Source organism: Gekko japonicus, unplaced genomic scaffold (assembly GCF_001447785.1).
Source record: "Gekko japonicus isolate JY-2015 unplaced genomic scaffold, Gekko_japonicus_V1.1 scaffold52, whole genome shotgun sequence".
In the NCBI taxonomy this organism is placed as follows: Eukaryota; Metazoa; Chordata; class Lepidosauria; order Squamata; family Gekkonidae; genus Gekko; species Gekko japonicus.
The window spans coordinates 592,060-612,436 of NW_015168653.1; the positions used below are offsets into that span (position 1 = coordinate 592,060).

General features: G+C 42.5%; 1 protein-coding gene across 1 annotated transcript in view; it reads right to left on the reverse strand.

Moving 5' to 3' along the window:
* Positions 1-20,377, reverse strand: part of PCCA (propionyl-CoA carboxylase alpha subunit) — a 331,566-nt gene that overhangs the window by 75,267 nt on the left and 235,922 nt on the right. Inside the window, exons 20-21 of the mRNA XM_015415102.1 lie at positions 14,224-14,322; positions 6,548-6,601 (exon numbers count right to left, since the gene is read on the reverse strand). Of these exons, the coding sequence (XP_015270588.1) occupies positions 6,548-6,601; positions 14,224-14,322 (153 nt within the window). The remainder of the gene's footprint in view (positions 1-6,547; positions 6,602-14,223; positions 14,323-20,377) is intronic.

Sequence of the window (20,377 nt, forward strand, 5' to 3'; positions counted from 1 at the left end):
TACTCACTGTTTTGTGCCCTGAAACTCCACACACAGCAACATGTCATAGATTAAATCAGGGACATACTTATCACTAAGATCACTACCTCAGATCTGTCCACCATTATGGAAAAGAATATCTCTACCTTAGTAACATCTAGGTTAGTCAACTGTAATACGCTACACATGAAGTTGCCTCTGAACCTCTCCCTTCATATTTAAAATACCTCACCAATCTCTACCTTAGTAACATCTAGGTTAGTCAACTGTAATACGTTACACATGAAGTTGCCTCTGAAACTCTCCCTTCATATTTAAAATACCTCACCACTCCCAGCAACCCTTGTGCCTTTATGTTCTGCAAGCTGAATGCTTTGCCCGCAGCTGAATTGAGGGGGTGATCTGTAAATATTCCATTCTCTGCCCCTGTGCCTCCAGTATGATCAAAACCATTGATCAGGTTTTGTTATTGTGCAATCAATGGTCCTCATTATGAGAACTTTGGATCTTGCCCATTTTAACCAAATATAATCTTGCCATTGAACCCCAGGTAGTTCCTTCCCTGCAGGCTGATGTTAATCCTGAGGTGACACGAGCTGTGGCCAAATTTTTATCTCTTAAGGTATCTGTGAGACACTCCTCTGCTATGCATTAATGCCAAAAATTGGAGGGTTTTATAACTTTTAATGCTATTTTATTAGTGATATAATGTTATTATTTATTATCTGTGTTTCTGATGTGATCCATGTTTTAAATGTATTGCATTGTTCGGCTTAAGAACTCAGGTCAATGGAGCTTACTGTTAATAAAGGAAAGGAAAGGTTGCCTTTGAAGAAGCTTCAGTGGGTCCACAACATGTTGGCCAGTGTGTTAAAAGGGACTCGCTGCGGTGGATATATTTTGTTGTTCAATGAATTGTTATTGACCTGCAAAACTCAAAAGTTTGGGACCAGGGTACCTGAAGGACTACCTTCTCCCATATGAGTCTCCTCATCAGCTGAGATTGACACTGGAAGCCCTTCTCCAGTTGCAGTGATGTTGGACGTCAGGCAGGAGTCGGAAGTCTCCCCTGAGGGTCATTTGCCTGAAGCCATCTTTATCATCTTTTAAGTAGCAAGAGAAACCTATCCTACTTACCTGAGCATCACTTAGATAGGTGTTCTTCCCTAGCACTATAATCCTATTAACTTTTGGTTTTACTGTTTCTGCTTTTTATCATTGTTGTTTAATATGTCTTTATTTTGTTGTTTAGTTTTTATATACTGAAAACAGCCTTGAATACCATGTTACACGCACTGTTCCTGGTGCAGCCTTCTTATGTGCTTATGTTCATTCTGGTAGTTAAGCTTGTGCGTACATGGGTCTGGTTTGGTACAGTATTTCTCAGAAATGGAAAGAGGCAAAGTTCATTTAAATCACTGAATCATACTTTTATTTAGAATGATTAGGGCAGCATGAAAGAGAAATGGAGAGACAGAGTAAATTCAAAACTCAGCAGTTGGTTCAGAAGAATATTGTCTACACCCAGATGAGACTAGAGAGCAATCTTATAGGGTTGCCAGCTCTGGGTTGAGAAACACCTGGAGATTTTATGGGTGGACCCCTGGGAAGGTGGGGTTTGGAGAAGGGAGGGACCTCAGTAGGGTACAATGCCATAGAGACCACTCTCCAAAGCAGTCATTTTCTCCAGGGGAACTGATCTTGCTTATTCAGAGATCAGGGCCCTAGCCAGCAGTGGGGCACACAGGGCAGTGCCCCCTTTGTATCTGCAGTGCCACACCCCAATCCTCCCCGATCTTCCCTTTCAGCCAGGTATTGTTTAAGCTGCGCTGGCCCAAAATGATTTTGCTAACCCTCCTTACTTCCTATTGCTCTTCTTGTTTCTTGGTGGGTAGAAGGAGGAAGGAAGGAGGGTTAGCAAAATTGCTTTGGGCCTGTCCCCTGCGCTGACCCTTCAGACAAGGGGCTGAAGGCAGCCTGGGGGCAGCAGGCACTTGGTGCCTTCATCAGGGGGAAGGGGTGCAGGGCTTGCTAGGTCTGCCACGTGGCCTCTTCTTGGGACAAGGCATGGCCATGGAGCCCTGCCACTGCTGTCCTTCCCACCTGCGTTGGCACCAGAAGGGCTCCAGGCCACCCTCGCTGCTGCAACCATTTTGCGGGGGGCTCCAAATGGGGATTGTCAAGTCGTGCAGCTGGGCACTGAGAGAAGGAAGCTAGGCAAGGGTGCAAGAGCAACAAGAAAGGGCATTTGAGTGGCCAACCAAGGGGATCCATCTGGCGGTGGAAGGGCCCAAAGGTGGCAGGGAAACTGGGGAGGGAGCTGCCAGGATCATAGAAAAGTCCCTGGCAACCCAGTGTGGGGAGCACAGCCGCCAAGCAGGGGCTGGAGCCAGCCGGGGCTACAGACAGGGAGCCAACCTATTCATCCACTCACCAGAGCCATTTAATTTAATTAGCCGTGCTTTTGAACTATGGTGCTGGAGAAGACTCTTGAGAGTCCCTTGGACTGCAAGAAGATCAAATTAGTCAATCCTAAAAGAAATCAACCCTGACTGTTCCCTGGAAGGCCAGATAATGAAACTGAAGCTCAAATACTTTGGCCACCAAATGAGAAGGGAGAACTCACTGGAGAAGACCCTGATGCTGGGAAAAATTGAAGGTCAAAGAAGAAAGGGAAGGCAAAGGATGAGATGGTTAGACAGTGTCATAGATGCAACGAACATGAAATTGAGCAAACTTCAGAGGGTGGCGGAAGACAGGAGGGCCTGGCGGGATCTGGTCCATGGGGTCATGAAGAGTCGGGCTCGACTGTGCGACTGAACAACAAAGTGCTCCCCCAGCACCACCCCTGAAAAATCCCTGGCTACAGGGCTGTCAGAGATCAATTATAATAGCAGGATATCTTCAAATGCCACCTGCAGGTTGGCAACCCTAGCAATTTAGCACTATGTAAAGATATCCTGAAGGATAGGGGGGAATTGCTGCTAGCTCAGGGAGAATAAACAGGTGAATATAAAATACATTTTACCTGTTGGATGAGAAGAGAAGGGAGGTCATGTGGTCAAAATGTATCATGGACATTAGTGTATAAAACAGAAAGTTATGCATTGTGTTTCATGGTGCTTTGCATTCACATGCATACATTAACATACATGTTTTTAAAAAACCCAAAACAGCTCCCGCTCAGATATTTTATTCTGGGAAAGAAGCTAAATTCCTAAGAATGGCAATTCCAGTATCTCATTTAACACTTTTAATAATACATTCCATAATAGGCAAAAAAAAATGGACAGTGATTTATGATTGCCCAACACCAGAAATCAGGGATAGTTGTATCACATGAAGGATCTTTTGGGGTTGCATGTTTGTAGATGTGGCAGCAGACTGAAGGTGAGAGTGGGGCACAAATGTAGTGTCCTGAGGGAGTGCCTCCCCTGGGAGGGCTGCCGCCGCTCGGGGCTCCCGTACCCCCGACACCCCGCCCCCCGGGTCCCTGGGCACTCACAGGAAGGCAGGGGCAGGCGATCACGAGGCTGCCGAGTCTCCTGAGACCCGGCAAGCCGGCATACGACCCACGGCTCAGCATCCTGGCATAAAAGGAGGGGACGGGGCCCGGTGGGAGGGGCGGGGGGGAGCACGCTGGAGGGCGGGTAACATGAGGGAGGAATAAAAGAGGACCAAGAGCAGAGGCCAGGGAGGATGTGGCACAGGCGATGGGCGAGCAGAAAAGCTGAGAGAGAGAGATTTTGTCTGACCTGCCAAGGGAGAGAAGAGGGTGGTGATGTAACCTCCTCCTCTCCCACAAGTCTGAGGCCTTTGCAGTTCCTCCAGGAAGTGGGGCACGGTGGCGGACAGCCAAAGCTAGACGACTTGAGTAACAGTGACGAGGGGTCGTCATGCTTGTGTGACATGTAGAAACTGCTCACAAATACAAATTGCATTTGTATACCTGGAACTTCATTTTAAAACAATTGTAAAAATGTGTCCTTTGAAACAAAGTTTTATTTAGAGAAGCCAACAAAAATGACTCAACAAAGAGGCCCTCCCTGATTTGTCAGTTGCCTTATTTCAGCTGGTACATGTACCTTATGTGAAAAACAAAACAGTAACAGACTATCTAAGCCATCTAAGTTCATGGAGGGGACCATCCAGTGAACTATTTCAACCAATGCTCCTGTGACAACCAGGATGATTGCTCTCCAAGACAGCTAGTTCTGAGAAAAAGTGCTAACAAAGTGGTCAGTGGTATGCCAACAGAACAGTCCCAGGCTGCTCACTAGGGCTGAAACTCAAACTCTAAACAACTAATTGACTAATACACCCCTCACCTAAGGATGCATATTTTATTCAAGTCAAGCTGTTACTGAACTGTACAGAACAGGTGGTATGTGGTATGTACATTGTATAGAGAAGTTCATTCTCCAAACACAAAGAGAGATGCAGGCATATGGATGCAGAACTTTCCTGAAGTGTACTACCCTGTACTCAAGACACACTGCAAGAGAACTGTTAATGGGTCAAAGTGCAAGTTTTAAGCCACATCCTCAAATGGCTCAGAAGGCAATCAAGTGGTATTATCTATTAAAGGGGGAAATATACTACCACTACCACTACTACTACTAATAATAATAATATCTTCTAAATACCACAAATTAAAGCTTGTACAGATCGCCTCAGATGTCCTACACACACTTTACAATGAACATATGTACTATCCGTACATATGACACACTTGGTTAATGCATGGACACACACTGAATAAAGCAACGGCCAAGGGCAGTATGGTTGTATAGAGCTATCATCTTTGATGGGCTTGGGCTCCTCTATGTGTGCAGGCCTGATTGACATCAATACTTTGTTATTTGGAGCCTCACTATTTAGTTGATTCACACACAACCTGCCTGGTTTGGAATAGATATTTTATACTTACATTTCTAGTGTATGTTGTTGTTATGTAGACCACTGAAGAAGGCCCTCTGGGCCAAACGCTTTTGGTCTAGTGATTATTTTGTGTAACCAGTGTTTTGGTCTTAGTTACTATACGTGCAACTTACATGTGCTGATGTATGCTTTGTGGATGTAACATGATACCCACTACCTTGTGGTTTTTATCTATTTTTTAAATCTATATTTGCTGGGCACTTTGTAATAAATGTATCTTATTCTCTTGTTTAGCTGCTCAACCTTCTAGGTTCCTGACTTGCTTCTCAGGTTGGGTTTTTCCCCCTTTTGCTGTTTCCTATCAGTATACAAAGTCAAAGTTTTTATTAAAACAGTCATAGACCTGCACAAGTCTCAGCAAGATTCCCAACCACCACAAATTAAAACTAACCCTCACATATAAATTAGCTTATAATTCAAAAGGAAGTATAAGTTAAATAAAATGATTGATAAAATTATTAAAATTCTGTAATATGTATATGTAAAAACTTAAGCCATCACTATCTGGCGAATTTTACAAACTGCTGCACAAAACTTCGCAGTATTTGCTGAAACCAGTGGTTTTTATCTCTAAGTAGCATTCAAGCATATACCAAATCTGATCAACTAGCTGTATACAGTTATGCTTGGTTTTGTCTTCATACATGCACTGAGTAATTCTCAGGTTAAATTCAATGCTTGTACAGCTGAATGTGTGATTTAAACCTCATGTTTATACAGGTACTGGTCCCTATTATTATCTGTAAGAGAACACATGTTTCTCTCACACATGTATATGTAGGATGTACATGCATTCACTGTAGTATGGCTACGAGCCTGCTTACTTAGTATAGAAGAAGAAGAAGAGATTGGATTTATACCCCACCCAAAGGTGTCTCAGAGCGGCTTACAAACTCCTTTCCCTTCCCCTCCCCACAACAGACACCCTGAGAGGTAGGTGGGGCTGAGAGAGCTCTTGATAGAAACTGCTCTTTTTCAAGAACAGCTCTTATCAGAACTACGGCTTGCCCAAGGTCATCCAGCCAGGTGCAAGTGGAGGAGTGGGGAATCAAACCCGGCTCTCCCAGATTAGAGTCCGCGCACTTAACCACTACACCAAACTGGCTCATCCCATAGCCCTGATTCTCTGCATTTTTCTGGCTCAACAAGGTTATTGTCAACAGTCAGCTATTTCAGCATGCATTTTACTACCATGCAGACATACTATCCTACTTCAAATATCCTACATTACAAAGATGATCAATATTCATTGAATAACTAGAAAATTGGTTGCCTTTCTAACAGGTGGTGTATGTATGTACATACTGACCAAGACCACTTGAGCTGGGCTGCATATATGGTACATCTTTATCTACAGACATCTTTACCCCCAGTGTGGGATCTCTCAAAGGCTCCCCACTAAATCCAGCGGGATAAAGTAAATGAGGTGCAATCTCCCCTTGCCCCTGAGAAGTATTTCAGGAAGTCACTAGGTTGTAGCAGGAGGAGGAAGAGCCAAAAAAGGGTTGGCCACACATTTACGAATGATACTGATTTGGAAGGGTAACAAAAAAATTAACAGAAGTAAATTCGTTATGTCCTTAACATATTTTCTAACAAAGAAAGTTCAGTAGCTTTTAGTACTTACCACTGTACCAAGGAACTGAATGCTAAAGTTTCCACTGGCATCCCATGATAGGCACTGAAAGAAATAGGCATAGCAGTCACTAAATTACATTATATAAATATCAGGAGCAATTTTTCTGAGAATGCCTACAAAATATTATGTTATGACAGAGAAAGTTGGGTGACAATAATCAAGTCAAACTTTAATCAAAATGTGATTCATTACAACAGGTTTGGTTAACGCATAATGGTCTAATCACTGACCAAAACAATGGGAAAATCCAATAATTAGTCACTGCTGTAACCTACTTGGTCTTGTCACTTCCCACTGAACCTGTAGTCTACAGCAGATTTACTTTTGAAAATAGTACACTTTCCCCACGGGCTAAAGAAAGACTCAGTAGTGTTTTGTGACAACGATGCACAACTCAAAATCAAGAAACCAGGCCCTTCTGTCACACAAGAAACTACGTTTATCATCTGTTGAAGCTCTTCTCCTACCTTCTTAAGCAAGGACCAAAGAGAGAGGCCCTATTCTGTACTAGTTTATTGTCTTTGGAATGCCCTTGCCTTGAATACCTGATACTTTAAGTCTTAGGTAAAATAACTTCTATTTACTGGGGGGGGGGGGGGGAAACACTGTTGTCCTATTTTATTTGTGTGAAGGTGAAGAGGTGTCTTCAGCCCTTCTCCCCTTTTTAAAATAGGTGTTTGATTTAATTCTGTTCTACTGTTTTTATGGCTGAGTTGTTTTGTTTCCCAGTCACATCCCTAATGCCAGTGTAATGTTATGCCAACAGTAACCCTGCATAACTTTAAATAGTCTCATAGATTTTTATATTGGGAGCCTGGCAGTTGAAGGACAGGATATACATAATTAACATAATAACAAACAATACAGGCCCTGTAAAAAGAGGCATCACATATAATAATAGTAAACCAGACAAGGAAAGTTGTGATGTGCTAATGCTCTTTGAGAGTTCCTGTAATGTGTCTTTTTATTATAAGGTTCTCACCCTTCTCCAAGGTGTTTCACCTTACACAGTCATCAAGAAGTAGTTTATGCTGTGAGACAGTGACTGTCCAAGGTCCCTGGATGAGCTTGACAATGTAACAGTTATCGGAACCTGATTGTTCCATCCCAAGGTCAATAATGAATAGCAAAACACAATGAACTTGGCAATATTAAATCAAGTACTAATAAAATGTTGATCTTTGAGAATAGTTTATGAAGCAATGAAGCTATTGATCAAGGTACTCTGTACAACCAGATGCAATCAAGCACATAGGCATGTAACTCCAAAAGTTTTATATATAGAAAAATATTATATACAGTGTGTGTGTGTGTGTGTGTGTGTGTGTACACACCCCTCCCCAAAAATATTTACTGGTGTCAAGTACCCCTTCTACATAACCTTTATAGCTATATGTATATAAATAAAGCAGTGCTGTCATTGAACCATCTCTTTTTCCCTCAGCTAGTGGGGTCATTGTAGTACTCCATTCTCTACAGCCTCCGGAAAACAAAGGAGATGTGCCAAGACTTGACATATTTCAAAAAAAATGATTAATGGAATGGAAAATGTGGGAAATAAAAATTCATACAAAAATCCTGACGTTTACTTTTAAAAAGGAAACAGGAATATACACTTTTCCCCACAGATTGGGGGGAAAAACAATCAAGTTTTGGAAACTGGAAAGAAGAACAAAGTACCAGCTGCCGACAATTAATCAGATTAAGCCAAAGTAAACAGGTACAGACTACTTGATAAAGCTGTCAAAGTTGGTAAAGTGAAACAAAAATCAAGGACTTAATTCTCTTAAATGTAATGTACTGCACTCTCATTAGCATCCTGTCAATTAGTGATACATTTAAGAACAAGTCATTTTAATCCCTCACAAAATGTGTACACACATGTGGAGAGACACAGACAGTGTGCAAGAGATTTTTTTTAGAGTCTTCACATCAAATACAATGCTGATTTCATTGTGGTGAAATATTTTAATGAAAATATTTTTAAAAAGTCTTATACTGAAAAAAGAAATAGACACAAAACTTGTCATTAAAAGGGCTGTTTGTTTTTGTAATTAGTGTATTGGTTTGAATGTTTAACTTTTCTTATGATCCTTATGTAAATTTCTAATGTTATAAATAATTGACAGTTATGACTTCTCAAAACTTTTTTAATCCTACCAATAAAATGTTAATGATAAAAAAAGGGCCAAGTCTTCCAAATTACTTGTGGCAGCAGTTTCTGCAGAGGGAAGTAGTCCCATCCAAATTTACAGACCTACAGAGCAATCTTAAACCCCATCTTCACAGGGCTAAAGATGTCAGATCGGGCAACAGCATGGGTATGTCTTTGGCAGAAGGGGCTTAAGTCGTCTTCTGAAGCCTCTCTCAGTCAGCTCTCCAATGCTGTCATAATGTTATACTAGCATATTTTTATAAAATCCCCAAGAACCAGGGGTCATTTCGTAGAAAAAGAGCTAGGGGAACTCATTAGCATAACTCATTAGCATATGACACACACTGACATCACCGGACGTGTGTCATAAGGCCACACCCCCTGACATCACTGGAAGTGTGTCATAAGGCCACACACCCCACCCCCAACGGTCCCAGCCGCCGCCGCCGGCCTTGCAGCTCCACTGCCGAGCCCCATGAGGGGCCCAGCGGTGGACCTGCAAGGCCAGCGGGAGTGCAAGGAACACCGCAAAGGCCCTCCCTGGCCCCAGGCAGGCAGAGGTGGGGAGAGTCAGGGAGGAAGCAACTTACCCTCCCTCTTCTCCTGCCTCCTCCTGGCTGAATGAGGGCCAGAAGCGGGGCGGCCGGAAGCAGGGGGCGGGGCTTTGTCATGTGCCCCGCCCCCCGTACCTCACCCGGGGAACTGCGATCCCCCTCGAAATGACCTCTGCCTAGAACCCACTGTGAGTGAAAATACAAATTCCCTCATGCACTCTTCCACCCTGCTTCCAAGCCTCAAGATATCTTAGGATACCAAATCGTGCATGTAGATCAGGCCTCATGTCATGCACACTTTGAACACACATGGGGAGACGGTGGTGAGGCACAGAAAGGGAACACTTTGAACCAACAGTCAAGGACAAGAACAAACACTGCTGTAACATGTTTGTTCTGTTTACAATCTTTACAGGCACTCCATCTCAAGACAATTAGACCAAAGGGGAGCTCAACTCCTCCAAAGGAACCAAGGACAATGCACAGTTAAGTGTGGGGAGGGGACACCCTGCCTCAAGCAGTGAACACTACAACCATATATTTCCCCCCTTCCTATATCCAATCCAATTTCAATTTATTGCATATAGCCAATGGCCGTTACAAATACAGTATAATACAGTAGAAGCTATAAAATACAGAACAAAATCTGCATTAAAACACAGGTATTAAAAATATAAAATATGTGTCAACCATAAACCTGGCTACATTCTTAAAACAATATGAGATAAAAAACTAAAACTACAGAATAAATATGGGGTTTGGAGAAAGGACTTTATATACCTTAACATAGCCATAGCTATTTAGCAGGCAAAGATTTAGTCGACTTGATTCAAATTTTCATTGCCACTAGGGCAAAAAGTGCACACTTGTACGAATACTCTGGCTCCACTTCTGGAACTAAAGTTATAACTTTTCCAGATGTGGAGCAGGGGACCAATTTATCTAAGACTGTGCCAAGAAACGTCTTTCTTGGGGATGAATAGAGTGGACAATCCAGCAGGTAATGACACAGATCTTCACAGTCTAGGCCACCACATATGCAAAGGCGTTCAGTTGCTGGTATTTTGGTGTATTAGCTTTCCAGCACTGCTGTTTGCTTGGTTTGGAAGTAGAGGGATGTAAAAGCTTAACGCAAGTTGAGGAAAGGAATTTTAGTCAACTAAAGTGCCCTACAATGATCAACTTTAATCAATTTATAACAAGGAGATGATTTATTTTTTTACTATAACTTCTCTGTCTAGGCCAGTATCAAGTGTGTATATTTGCACCTTGCCACCAAAATTGGCCTGAAAGGTTCTACGGACAACATCCAGTAAATTATACATCTAAAGGACTGTATTATACTTAGATTGCCAATTAGGGTCTTTCAAGCTTTCAGAAAAAACAGAGGCTGGCAAGATTATCTGCTGGAGCTCTTTTCAATCTGTGCCAATAGTTAAAAAAGATTTTCTGAGCACGAGCCTGAAGGGAGGGAAGACCCACTTCAGCTCTCAGCAGCGCAGCTGGAGTATTTGGGGGAAGTCCTAACAGCCTTTTTAGAAATTTTTTTTGGACTTTCTCCAAATTTGTGACCAGGAAATCGTTCCATCCCCAAACCTCGACACCATATAAAAGTTGGGTAATTATCTTACTCTAGAAGAGCTTTAGGGCTGGTTCTATCTGGTGCCCCCCTTTGGAATGATAAAATTTAAGGATTGTCCCCATAGCCCAAAATGCTGTTGATTTTACGATGTCTGTATGTGCCTTCCAGGAAACCATGTCGCTAAAGGTAATACCCAAGTATTTAAAGGTTTTGATCTATCAGAAACCCATCCAGCTAAAAATGTGCCGCCACTTCCCGAAAACTATCACCTTAGTCTTCGAGTAGTTAATTTGTAGGTGCTCCTCCTTGCAGAAAGCGCTGAGCCTAGACAGTGACCTTTTCAGGCCAGTTCCAGTTAAGGACAACAGGACCATGTCATCAGCATAAAGAAGAACTGAGATCTTTCTTGCCCCCCCCTTCCTATATCTACTTCTTCAGTTACTGTGCACAATGTAGAAAGCCCCAAGAGGGGCATCACACCACATGGAGACCCCCAAAGCACAGGGGGGGGGGTTGGAGGAACTGCAAAAGTGTCATCTGCGCAAGTCAGAAGCCCACTAGTTTGCTGCTATTCATTACTGCGCTTCTGTGTGCTTGCTCTAACCAGTGTGCATCTCACTGTTCTGCTGTGCTGCTATCAGAGGTTGGGGCCATGAACACAGGTTAACTGCTTCCCTCTCTGCCTCTTATGGGGGCATCATCAACATGTCACACTGGGACTCGTGGGTGATGACAAGGATTCTATGGATTCCACTGCAACTGCTATGCTTTCTGCAACTTGGCACTGAATTTCTTCTTTTCTCTCCTTTGCTGGGAAAGAACAGAATATCGACTAGCTGTGCCAGCCATGTCAGTGATGAGCCAGTATTAAGGTCTTAGGATTTAGCTGCCAGTCACATGTAAAGGCTGCTCACAAATATGCCAAAATGCAAGGTTCAATGTGTAAAACCTACCCTAAATCCTGCAAATCTGGAAATTAAAGAGCAGTGGGAAAAACTATGTATAATATAAACTCAAATACAGTTTTATCATCCCAAATTGTTGTCTTTTTGGAATACCAAGATAGCCTCGCTTCACCTGCACTGTCATTCATAAAAGGATATGTACAGTTATTACATGTATACAGTAGCAGAACAGAAGTTACAAGTCTACTAAGATTTTATGCTCAGCATGAAATTATCATACAGTAAGGGAAAAACCAGACATGACAGCAGGGCTTTTTTTGTAGAAAAAGCCCAGCAGGAACTCATTAGCATAATAGGCCATACCGAACAGCAGAAACTCATTAGCATATTAGGTCACACCCCAGACAGCACATCTCATTAGCATATTGGGCCACAACCCCATGCTTTCCCTTGGCTTGCCTGGGCGCTGTGGCTGCAGGGAGTCCGGACAAGCTGGCCCTTGGACAGGCTGGGGAAGGCACAGGGAGGCATTTAAATGCCTCCCTCATCCTTCCAGGGCCCACCCTGGCCCACCCACCTTGGAGTCACCGGGGGAGTGCTCTCCAGGCCTTCCCTCTGTAGCCACGCATGCAGAGGTTTTGGCTGTAGTGGGCGTGGCCAACTCTGAAGCCAGCCAGAACTCCATTCCTGCGCGTTCCTGCCTAAAAATAGCCCTGCATGACAGCAATCATTCTGTGTGTCTGAAAAGCAGTACTGCATTTTGGAATGGTATCAAGTAGGGAATGGAATTGTGGGGAGGTACAGCCTGGGGAAAGGGAAGGAGGTACTAAAATAGGTCCACCCCTACCCCGCAGTTTCCACCTATTAGGCGTGTTTAAACTTTTTGGAACTAATAAGATATCTAATCTGATCTAATTTTTAAAAGACTAAAAAACCACAGAGAATGGAAAATAAGAACCAGTTTTTCCTCCTGGGCTTATTAAGAACAGACACATAAAGCAAAGACTATTATCATCCAAAGAATGGGGGGAAAGCCAAGCTTTCAAATACTGCAATACAAAAGCCAACACATTTTATCATAATTAATGTTTCGAATTACAGTTGTCAATAAGTATCAACAATTAAATGCTGTTAACTTATTTAAAAGGAGTTATTTCAGAGATCTACACATTTAATTGCAAATATGATTGGCAACTAGGAAAATAAAATATGATTAATAATTGCTATTTTCCCCTATTCATAAAAACAAATGTACTGATTTCATATTTATTATTTATTTCATATTTTAGACGTACTAAAAAGATACCACTATGCCATACATGACAACAATTATTTGTGTACATCTAACAATAGCATGGAATTAAAATATTAGAAATAATTTATTTAGTGAGTAGAAATAAAGTTACAGACCATATTTCTACCATTCCGACTTTAGTGGTCACAATAAAATGATACGTAACTTAGGGCACTGTATTTAGTTGCCATTTTAATACAGCTTGACATTTAAAAGTCAACACTGGAGGGTCTACCTGCAATCCCAGGTGTTCCTACAGCCATTTGGCATCATCGTTCCCCAAAACTACAAAAATGTGGGCAAAGAGGAGAGGGGTTCTGGGACCGACATATCTGTGGGACTGCCTCCTCCATTACACCACCAGGAGAGCATTATGTTCTTCACAGAAAAACTTGCTGGTGGTCCCCAGCCCTAGAGATATCTGGCTGTCCTCAACCAGGGCCAGGGCCTTTTTGGCCCTGGACCCGACCTGGTAGAACTCTCTGCCAAATAACATCAGGGGCCTGCGGGAGAGCCAGTTTAGTGTAGTGGTTAAGTGCGTGGACTCTAATCTGGGAGAACCAGGTTTGATTCCGCACTCCACTGCTGGATGACCTTGGGCAAGCCATAGTTCTGTTAAAGCTGTTCTCTCAAGGACAGATCTCTCAGAGCTCTCTCAGCCCCACCTACCTCACAGGGTGTTTGTTGTGAGGAGGGGAAGGGAAAGGAGTCTGTAAGCCCCTCTGAGACTCCAAGTGAAGGGTGGGGTATAAATCCAATCTCTTCTTCTTTTTATGCAATTCCACAGGGCCTGCAAGGTAGAGATGCTCCGCCAGGCATTCAGTTGAGGACAGTGACAATTAACATCATGGCTGGCACCCTATCTAAACCCCGGTTCCTTAGGGACACCCCCCCCCCGGTGTGCAAAGCACTCACAGACTAGATGGGAGGGAATCGTAAACATTTCTGCCATTTGCTTTTAAATTATTGTATAATGCTGGATGATTTTTATATGTTTTTATGATTTTAGAATGTTATACATCGCCTAGAACCCCACGGTCATGGGGATTAGGCGATTAATAAATGTAATTTAATAAATAAATAATAAATGGAAGATTAAATGTTTGCAAATACAATCTGAAATGCAGCCAATCTTTCCAGAACTATACGGGTGAAAGAAAAGAGCAGTATTTACCTGTACAGTTCTCTGGATCCCATCCACAGTAACTGGCAAGAGTGCTGAAGTCAAGTTCCACTCACCAGTCACACTAAGGTTTATCCCATCAACTTCCACCTGTTGTGGCACCAAAGGAAAAAAAATTGTTAGTATAAAGCCAGACAAAAAACAGATCTCAAGTTCATAGCTGCATACAAAGGAGCAACCATCTTAAAACAGATGGCTCCCAAGGAACCTGTCATGTTTACTGCCTCTGACACAAAAGACAGGGTCTAACAACAGAGTCTTTTGAGCATCTCTGGGGAAGAGGTGAAGGACCTGTGAACAGCTGCCTATGGAGGGCTTTAAGTAATTTCCACCAAGTAGCAAAAAGCCCATCCAACTTTTAAACCATATCTGGACTTGCAACATTTACTGTAATTAGACAAGCAATGCATATGAATCCCAGTGACACTTGCCAACCCACACAACAGGCCATGCATATAAAATGCTCTCCAGGGACCAACAAAGAACTTTTTGTATGATTTAATGAAGGGCTTCTACATTGTTATCTTAATTAATAAGACAGTAATTAATCTCAAAGTCCAGTCAAACTTTGCAGTTTCTGTCTTACTCTTTCTCCATCAACCAACAAAAAATAATAATTTTTCCATACACTGTGAACAAAGTCACTAATAGTTGTTTCACTGGCAATAAGGAAAATAAACTATGTTCCATGCCTTTGTTTAATGAGACCTAATCTTCCTAAACTTACTGCAAATATTAGACACTTTGCACAAAGATGTAGGGCTGCAAAATTTCAAAAAATCAATTCCAACTTTGGGAAAGCAAACATTTTAAAAGCCATTAAATGCTAGTATTATTAATTGCAAAAAGAAAACAGATTTAACATTCTGATTCTAATTCAAAAACGATAATGTGTTTTTCGCCATTTATTAACAACTGAGATCAAGTGAACCCAATATGTTACTTAAATTTTATATTTAACATTCTTAGACTTTGTAAGGGCTTCCAAACAATTTCTTACAATTATTATTACTCTTCCTAGCCATTGGCACTAGGAAAATTCAATTATTTAGAACAAATTACTGGAATTCAAGTTAATTTATTAACTGAATTAAACGTTATAATAGTGACACAGCAGATCTTGGGATCAGATTCTAAGCTGCTCTATTATTTTTATTTCCTGAACTCTTGAAAATGATACAGAACCTACCAAGATGGCCCAAGCAGATTACAATTTACACCCAATTTACACAGTAATATACAAGTTAAATCTTATATAAAGATCCTTCCAATAAAATATAATTACAGTATACATCTATATATCTAATAGCGAAGTGGGCCCCGTGCGTGTGGATACCTAAATCCGCGCACCGGGGGCACTTGGGGGGAGGGAGATTTTTGTGCACACATGGGACGGTCCCCAGGTGTGCACAAAAATCTTAAAACCTGAAAAAAAAATCGGGGGGATACTTAAATCCCCCCAAAAGTCACAGAGCATCCCCTGCACATGCACAGGGACCGCTCTGCAAACTGCCTCGGTTCAGGTGGGGGAAGGGAGCGAGCGACCAGTCGCTTTGAGGAGGCGGCGGCGGGGAGGCCCGGCGAGGCCCGGCGGCTGCAAGCCGCGGGCCTCGCTTTGAAGCGGGGGGGAGAGACCAGCGAGGCCTGGAGGCCGCAAGCCGCGGGGGGGGAACGGGGGGAAAGAGAGAGACTGGGGGGGCGGCAAGCCGGGGGTGGTAGTTGAGGGGGGGTGGAGGAGACGGGGGAACCGATGGGAGGGGGGAAGCTTACCTGCTTCTTCCTCCTCCTCTTGCTCTGTGTGGAGCTCCCCCGCTCCTCCCACCGCGATTTTCGCGGGTCCCCTTTCTTATTATTCCTAATTTCATTGCTAGAGCAGAAATGTATACGAGAAGTTAGGAAAGAGAAAAGATCCGAAACAGGACCATGCTCTGTTACACTAAAGAAGACCAGCAAAGCCAACAGAAAAGGAAGAAGAGGTAGCTAGCTGAGCCTACCATGGAAAGCTCAGTTTGGAACTGAGAACTGTATGTGTAGTGTCACTATAGTAGTAAACTGTATTTATTTTGAAGATTCACAAAAAAAAAACCCTGTACGCTTTCACACGAAAGGTCACACATTTCCTGCAGATAAACGGACGGTCACCTTTAAATAGCTTTGGATTCTTGGTATAGCCTCAAAAAGAAGTTCAAGTGCATGGAGATTCAGACTCATTAAAGAGGAGCTTTTTTTTTAAATAAAAAAGACCCCAAGAGAGAGACCCAGTCTATATGTCTATATGTTACATATCCTAAGGAAAGCTCAGTTACCTATTTATAGATCCTTCCCTTTTGTTCCAAACCAGATTGCACATTTTATTCAGCACATGATGGCAGGAGAAAAATTCATTTGATCCAAGTGTTACCAAGGCAGCCTTTTACCCACTACCAATGCGGCTTGAAGATTTTTGAACTGCAGGGCACCTTTGTCAAATGTTCATTTTTAATATTATAGGAATTATCAGCGTTGCTTTTTAAAAGCTTTTACTGCTTACAGACCCATAACTACTGGAACATCTACATCTTAAACATAAAACGGCGACATACATACCTGATGTATTTGTGTGGTTACAAAATGGTGTAACATAAACCGTAGCACTGAAAAGTTCTTCTTAACATTAGAAAACAAAAGGAAACCTACAGTGCAATCCCTATCATCTACACCTCTTCTAAGACCATTGACTTCAATTGATTTAGGCAGGGCTTTTTTTGTAGAAAAAGCCCAGCAGAAACTCATTAGCCTATTGGGCCACACCCCTGACAACACCACTCATTAGCATACTAGGCCTCACCCCCATCATACCAGAAGTGTGGTCATCCAGCCACACCCACCTTTTGCTTCTTATTCTGTTTACCTTGTTTGTTGTCAAAACCCAGGGCTTTTTTTGGAGCAGGAACTCCTTTGCATGTTAGGCCACACACCCCTAATGTAGCCAATCCTAATGAGTTTCTGCTGTTGGGTGTGGCTTATTATGGTGTGGCCTATTATGCTAATGAGTTCCTCCTGGGTGTGGCCAACTTGGGAGCCAGCCGGAACGCCGTTCCTGTGCGTTCCTGCCCAAAAATAGCCCTGAATTTAGGAAGGTGTAACTCTGTCTAGGATAGTTCCAGAGGGGAGCCGTGTTGGTCTGCAACAGAACAGTTAGACTCAAGTCCAGCAGCATCTTAGAGACCAACAAGATTTTTAGAGTATAAGCTTTTGAGAGTTGGAGCTGTGACTATCAAAAGCTTATACCCAAAAAATCTTGATGGTCTTTAAGGTGATGGTCTCAACAATGCTAAGGTGGACTTGAATCCAACTGTCTAGGATTGCACTGCTAATCTCTTTGACCCAGCAAAACTGGAATCACTTTCAGAATGCACTATAGAATGTTAATTCTCTTGCAATACTTTGTGTAAATTGTAGCTAGCTACCTTTTTGGATTTCACCCAACCTCAAATACACTACCCGAGAGTTAAAGCAGTATATCAGTGCCAACTAACCTACTTTACTACTCATCTGTGTAAGCAGTTTAAGGATTATGGTGATTGCCTTGATTTTAAGACAAGTGATTTGGTTCTTCCAGGAGTCTTATCAGTGCATTTTATTTCTCATAGGAATGCATTCAAACCTTAGACACTAGTTCTTGAAAAAGCTTACTGAGTTACTTTAACACGTCCTACCATCAAATTTATTTTTGGTATAGCGGTAAGTCTCTTTCACTAAAGCAGCAATATAAATGCAATCCTTGGAAAATGAGTTCAATGTATTGTTTCAACAGATTAAAAATAAGGCAATATTTAACATTATAACGGTTGAGTTTCAAAGGCCTGAGATAAGAACTCAGCATTTTTTTTCACCTTTCTGAAAGAGACTCATTGGGGAAAATGCTTCCCCCCCCCAAACAAATACTGCCCACTGTTCTGTATGCTTTATTAAGAAACTAAATATTCATAACAACCAGGGAAAAATGTTTCTGCTACCCAAAATGTTTTGAATAGCTTTGCTTGACTAAAAAGGTGTTCTAGTGACATGATCATAGTCATATACAATTAGGGTTATTCAGTGAGGAAAGGGTTTGTGTTCAGTGCTAATGGAAGTAGGTAACTTCACACAAGTGCCAAACTCTTCCAGGGTGAGAGCAAGAGTCCAGTAGCATCTTAAAGGCTAACAAAATTTGTGACAGGGTATGAGCTTTCATGAGTCACTGCTCACTTCTTCAGATATAGCTAAAATGTGAGTCCATCTGTCATATCTTAGAGAGTGGAGTGATTTGAGATGCCAAATGACAACAGCAGGTGTGACTGGATTGGGTGTGATATGCAGAGGGGTAGTATGGAGAAATCAGTATTGGTAATGAGATAGGAAACCTAGGTCTCGATTCAGTTCAGAAGGATGCATTGTCTTGAGCTTTATTATCAGTAGCAATTCAGCAGTCTCTCTTTCTAAATCTCCCTTTGAAATTCTTTTGTAAGACAACTGCTACTCTTAGGTCAGCAACTGAATGTCCTAGAGGGTTAAAATGTTCCCCACTGTTTTCTGAATGTTGTGGTTTCTACAGTCAGTTTTATGCCCATTTATTCTTTGCCGTAGGGACTGGCCTGCTTGTCCAATGTAGAGGGTGGAAGGCAGTGTTCCCTCTAAGCTGAGTTAGTGTGAGCTAGCTCACAGTTTTTTAGCTTCCAGCTCACACACTTTTGTCTTAGCTCAGGAAGGATGGCTCCAGAGCAAACTAATTTATACAGTAGCCAAATCGCTCACTCACAACTTTAATGGCAGTAGCTCACAAAGTAGAATTTTTGCTCACAAGATTCAACAGCTTAGAGGGAACATTGGTGGATGGGCACTGCTGACACATGATGGCATAAATCATATTAGAGGACGAGCAGGAGTATGAACCTGAGATGGTATGGCTGATGTTGCTGGGTCCACTGATGGCGTTGCTGGGATCTATATAAAGTTGGCATCTTGGTTTGTTGCAGGCCCAGTACCAGAGTCCATGTTACTGTTTACTCTTCCAGGATGTGCACACCGCCTTTTCCTCTGCATTTACGCAAGTTGGAAAACTCAATGTTCCAAAGAGTGCATGGAAAAATTTCCATATTTGTTTTTTATCTACTACTTATATAATAAAATATATTGAAGGTTAAACACATGGAAGTATTACCATGAGCTGATTCTGCTGACCGCTTTTATCTAAGGGGGGGAAAACATCAATGGCAAATGACTGAAACCTTGGCTAACCTTTTCATTGTTAAGGACATGAAACAAGAGGACGAAGGTCAATTATTCATTACAAAATGCTCCATACATTAGTGACAGATTAATACAAAACAATGGGGAAAGTGCATTACATCTACTTTCCCTAATCATCATCCTCCTGTCCTGAAGAGAAAACCAAACTGAGGGTGGATATGGTATGCCAAATATAATCTGAGACAGACGCATGCTATTGTGGCAATCACAAAATTCAGAACTTTCAGACAAGAGGCCCTTAAGCATGGATGTCCTCTCCAGGGCTAAAATCCCAAGAACCTTCACTATCACTTTCAAGGAGAGGTGCAGCCAGGATTGTTTTATTTGAGGGGCATTTAAATAAGTTGGGGGGCACACATGTCTTAAGAACAGTCACACGGGAGTAAGCCCCACTGAATAAAATGGGATTTAGTTCTGAGTAGACCCGCTTGGGATTGCTCTCTAAAACATTCTTATTTTCTTATTCCCCCCTCCCAGATGAAAACAGTACTTTTGCATGTACCTTCCCTGCCCCAGCCCCGTCCCCAACACCACCACCACCACCACCCCAACCCCCAAGGAGTACACTGCACTGCAGCCTACCGAGTTCCAGCAAGCAGAGCGATGGGGGGGGGGGCAAGGATTATTCCAGGCAGGGCAACGGCTGGGCAAATAAAAGAAAAAGGGGGGGGAGGCTGTGTGGGAACAGAGAGTGGGACTGGCCAGCGAGGGAAGGGCAGGGTGACAGCTCAGCGAGGCGTGCCAAATAACAGAAAGAGACAGAGAGAGGCCAGAGGCAGTGTGGGAATGGAGGGCAGGGCTGGCCAGCAAGGGCGGAGCAGGGCAATGGTGCACCATGGCCAGAGTGTGAAAAATAAAAATTTAAAAGTTTTGA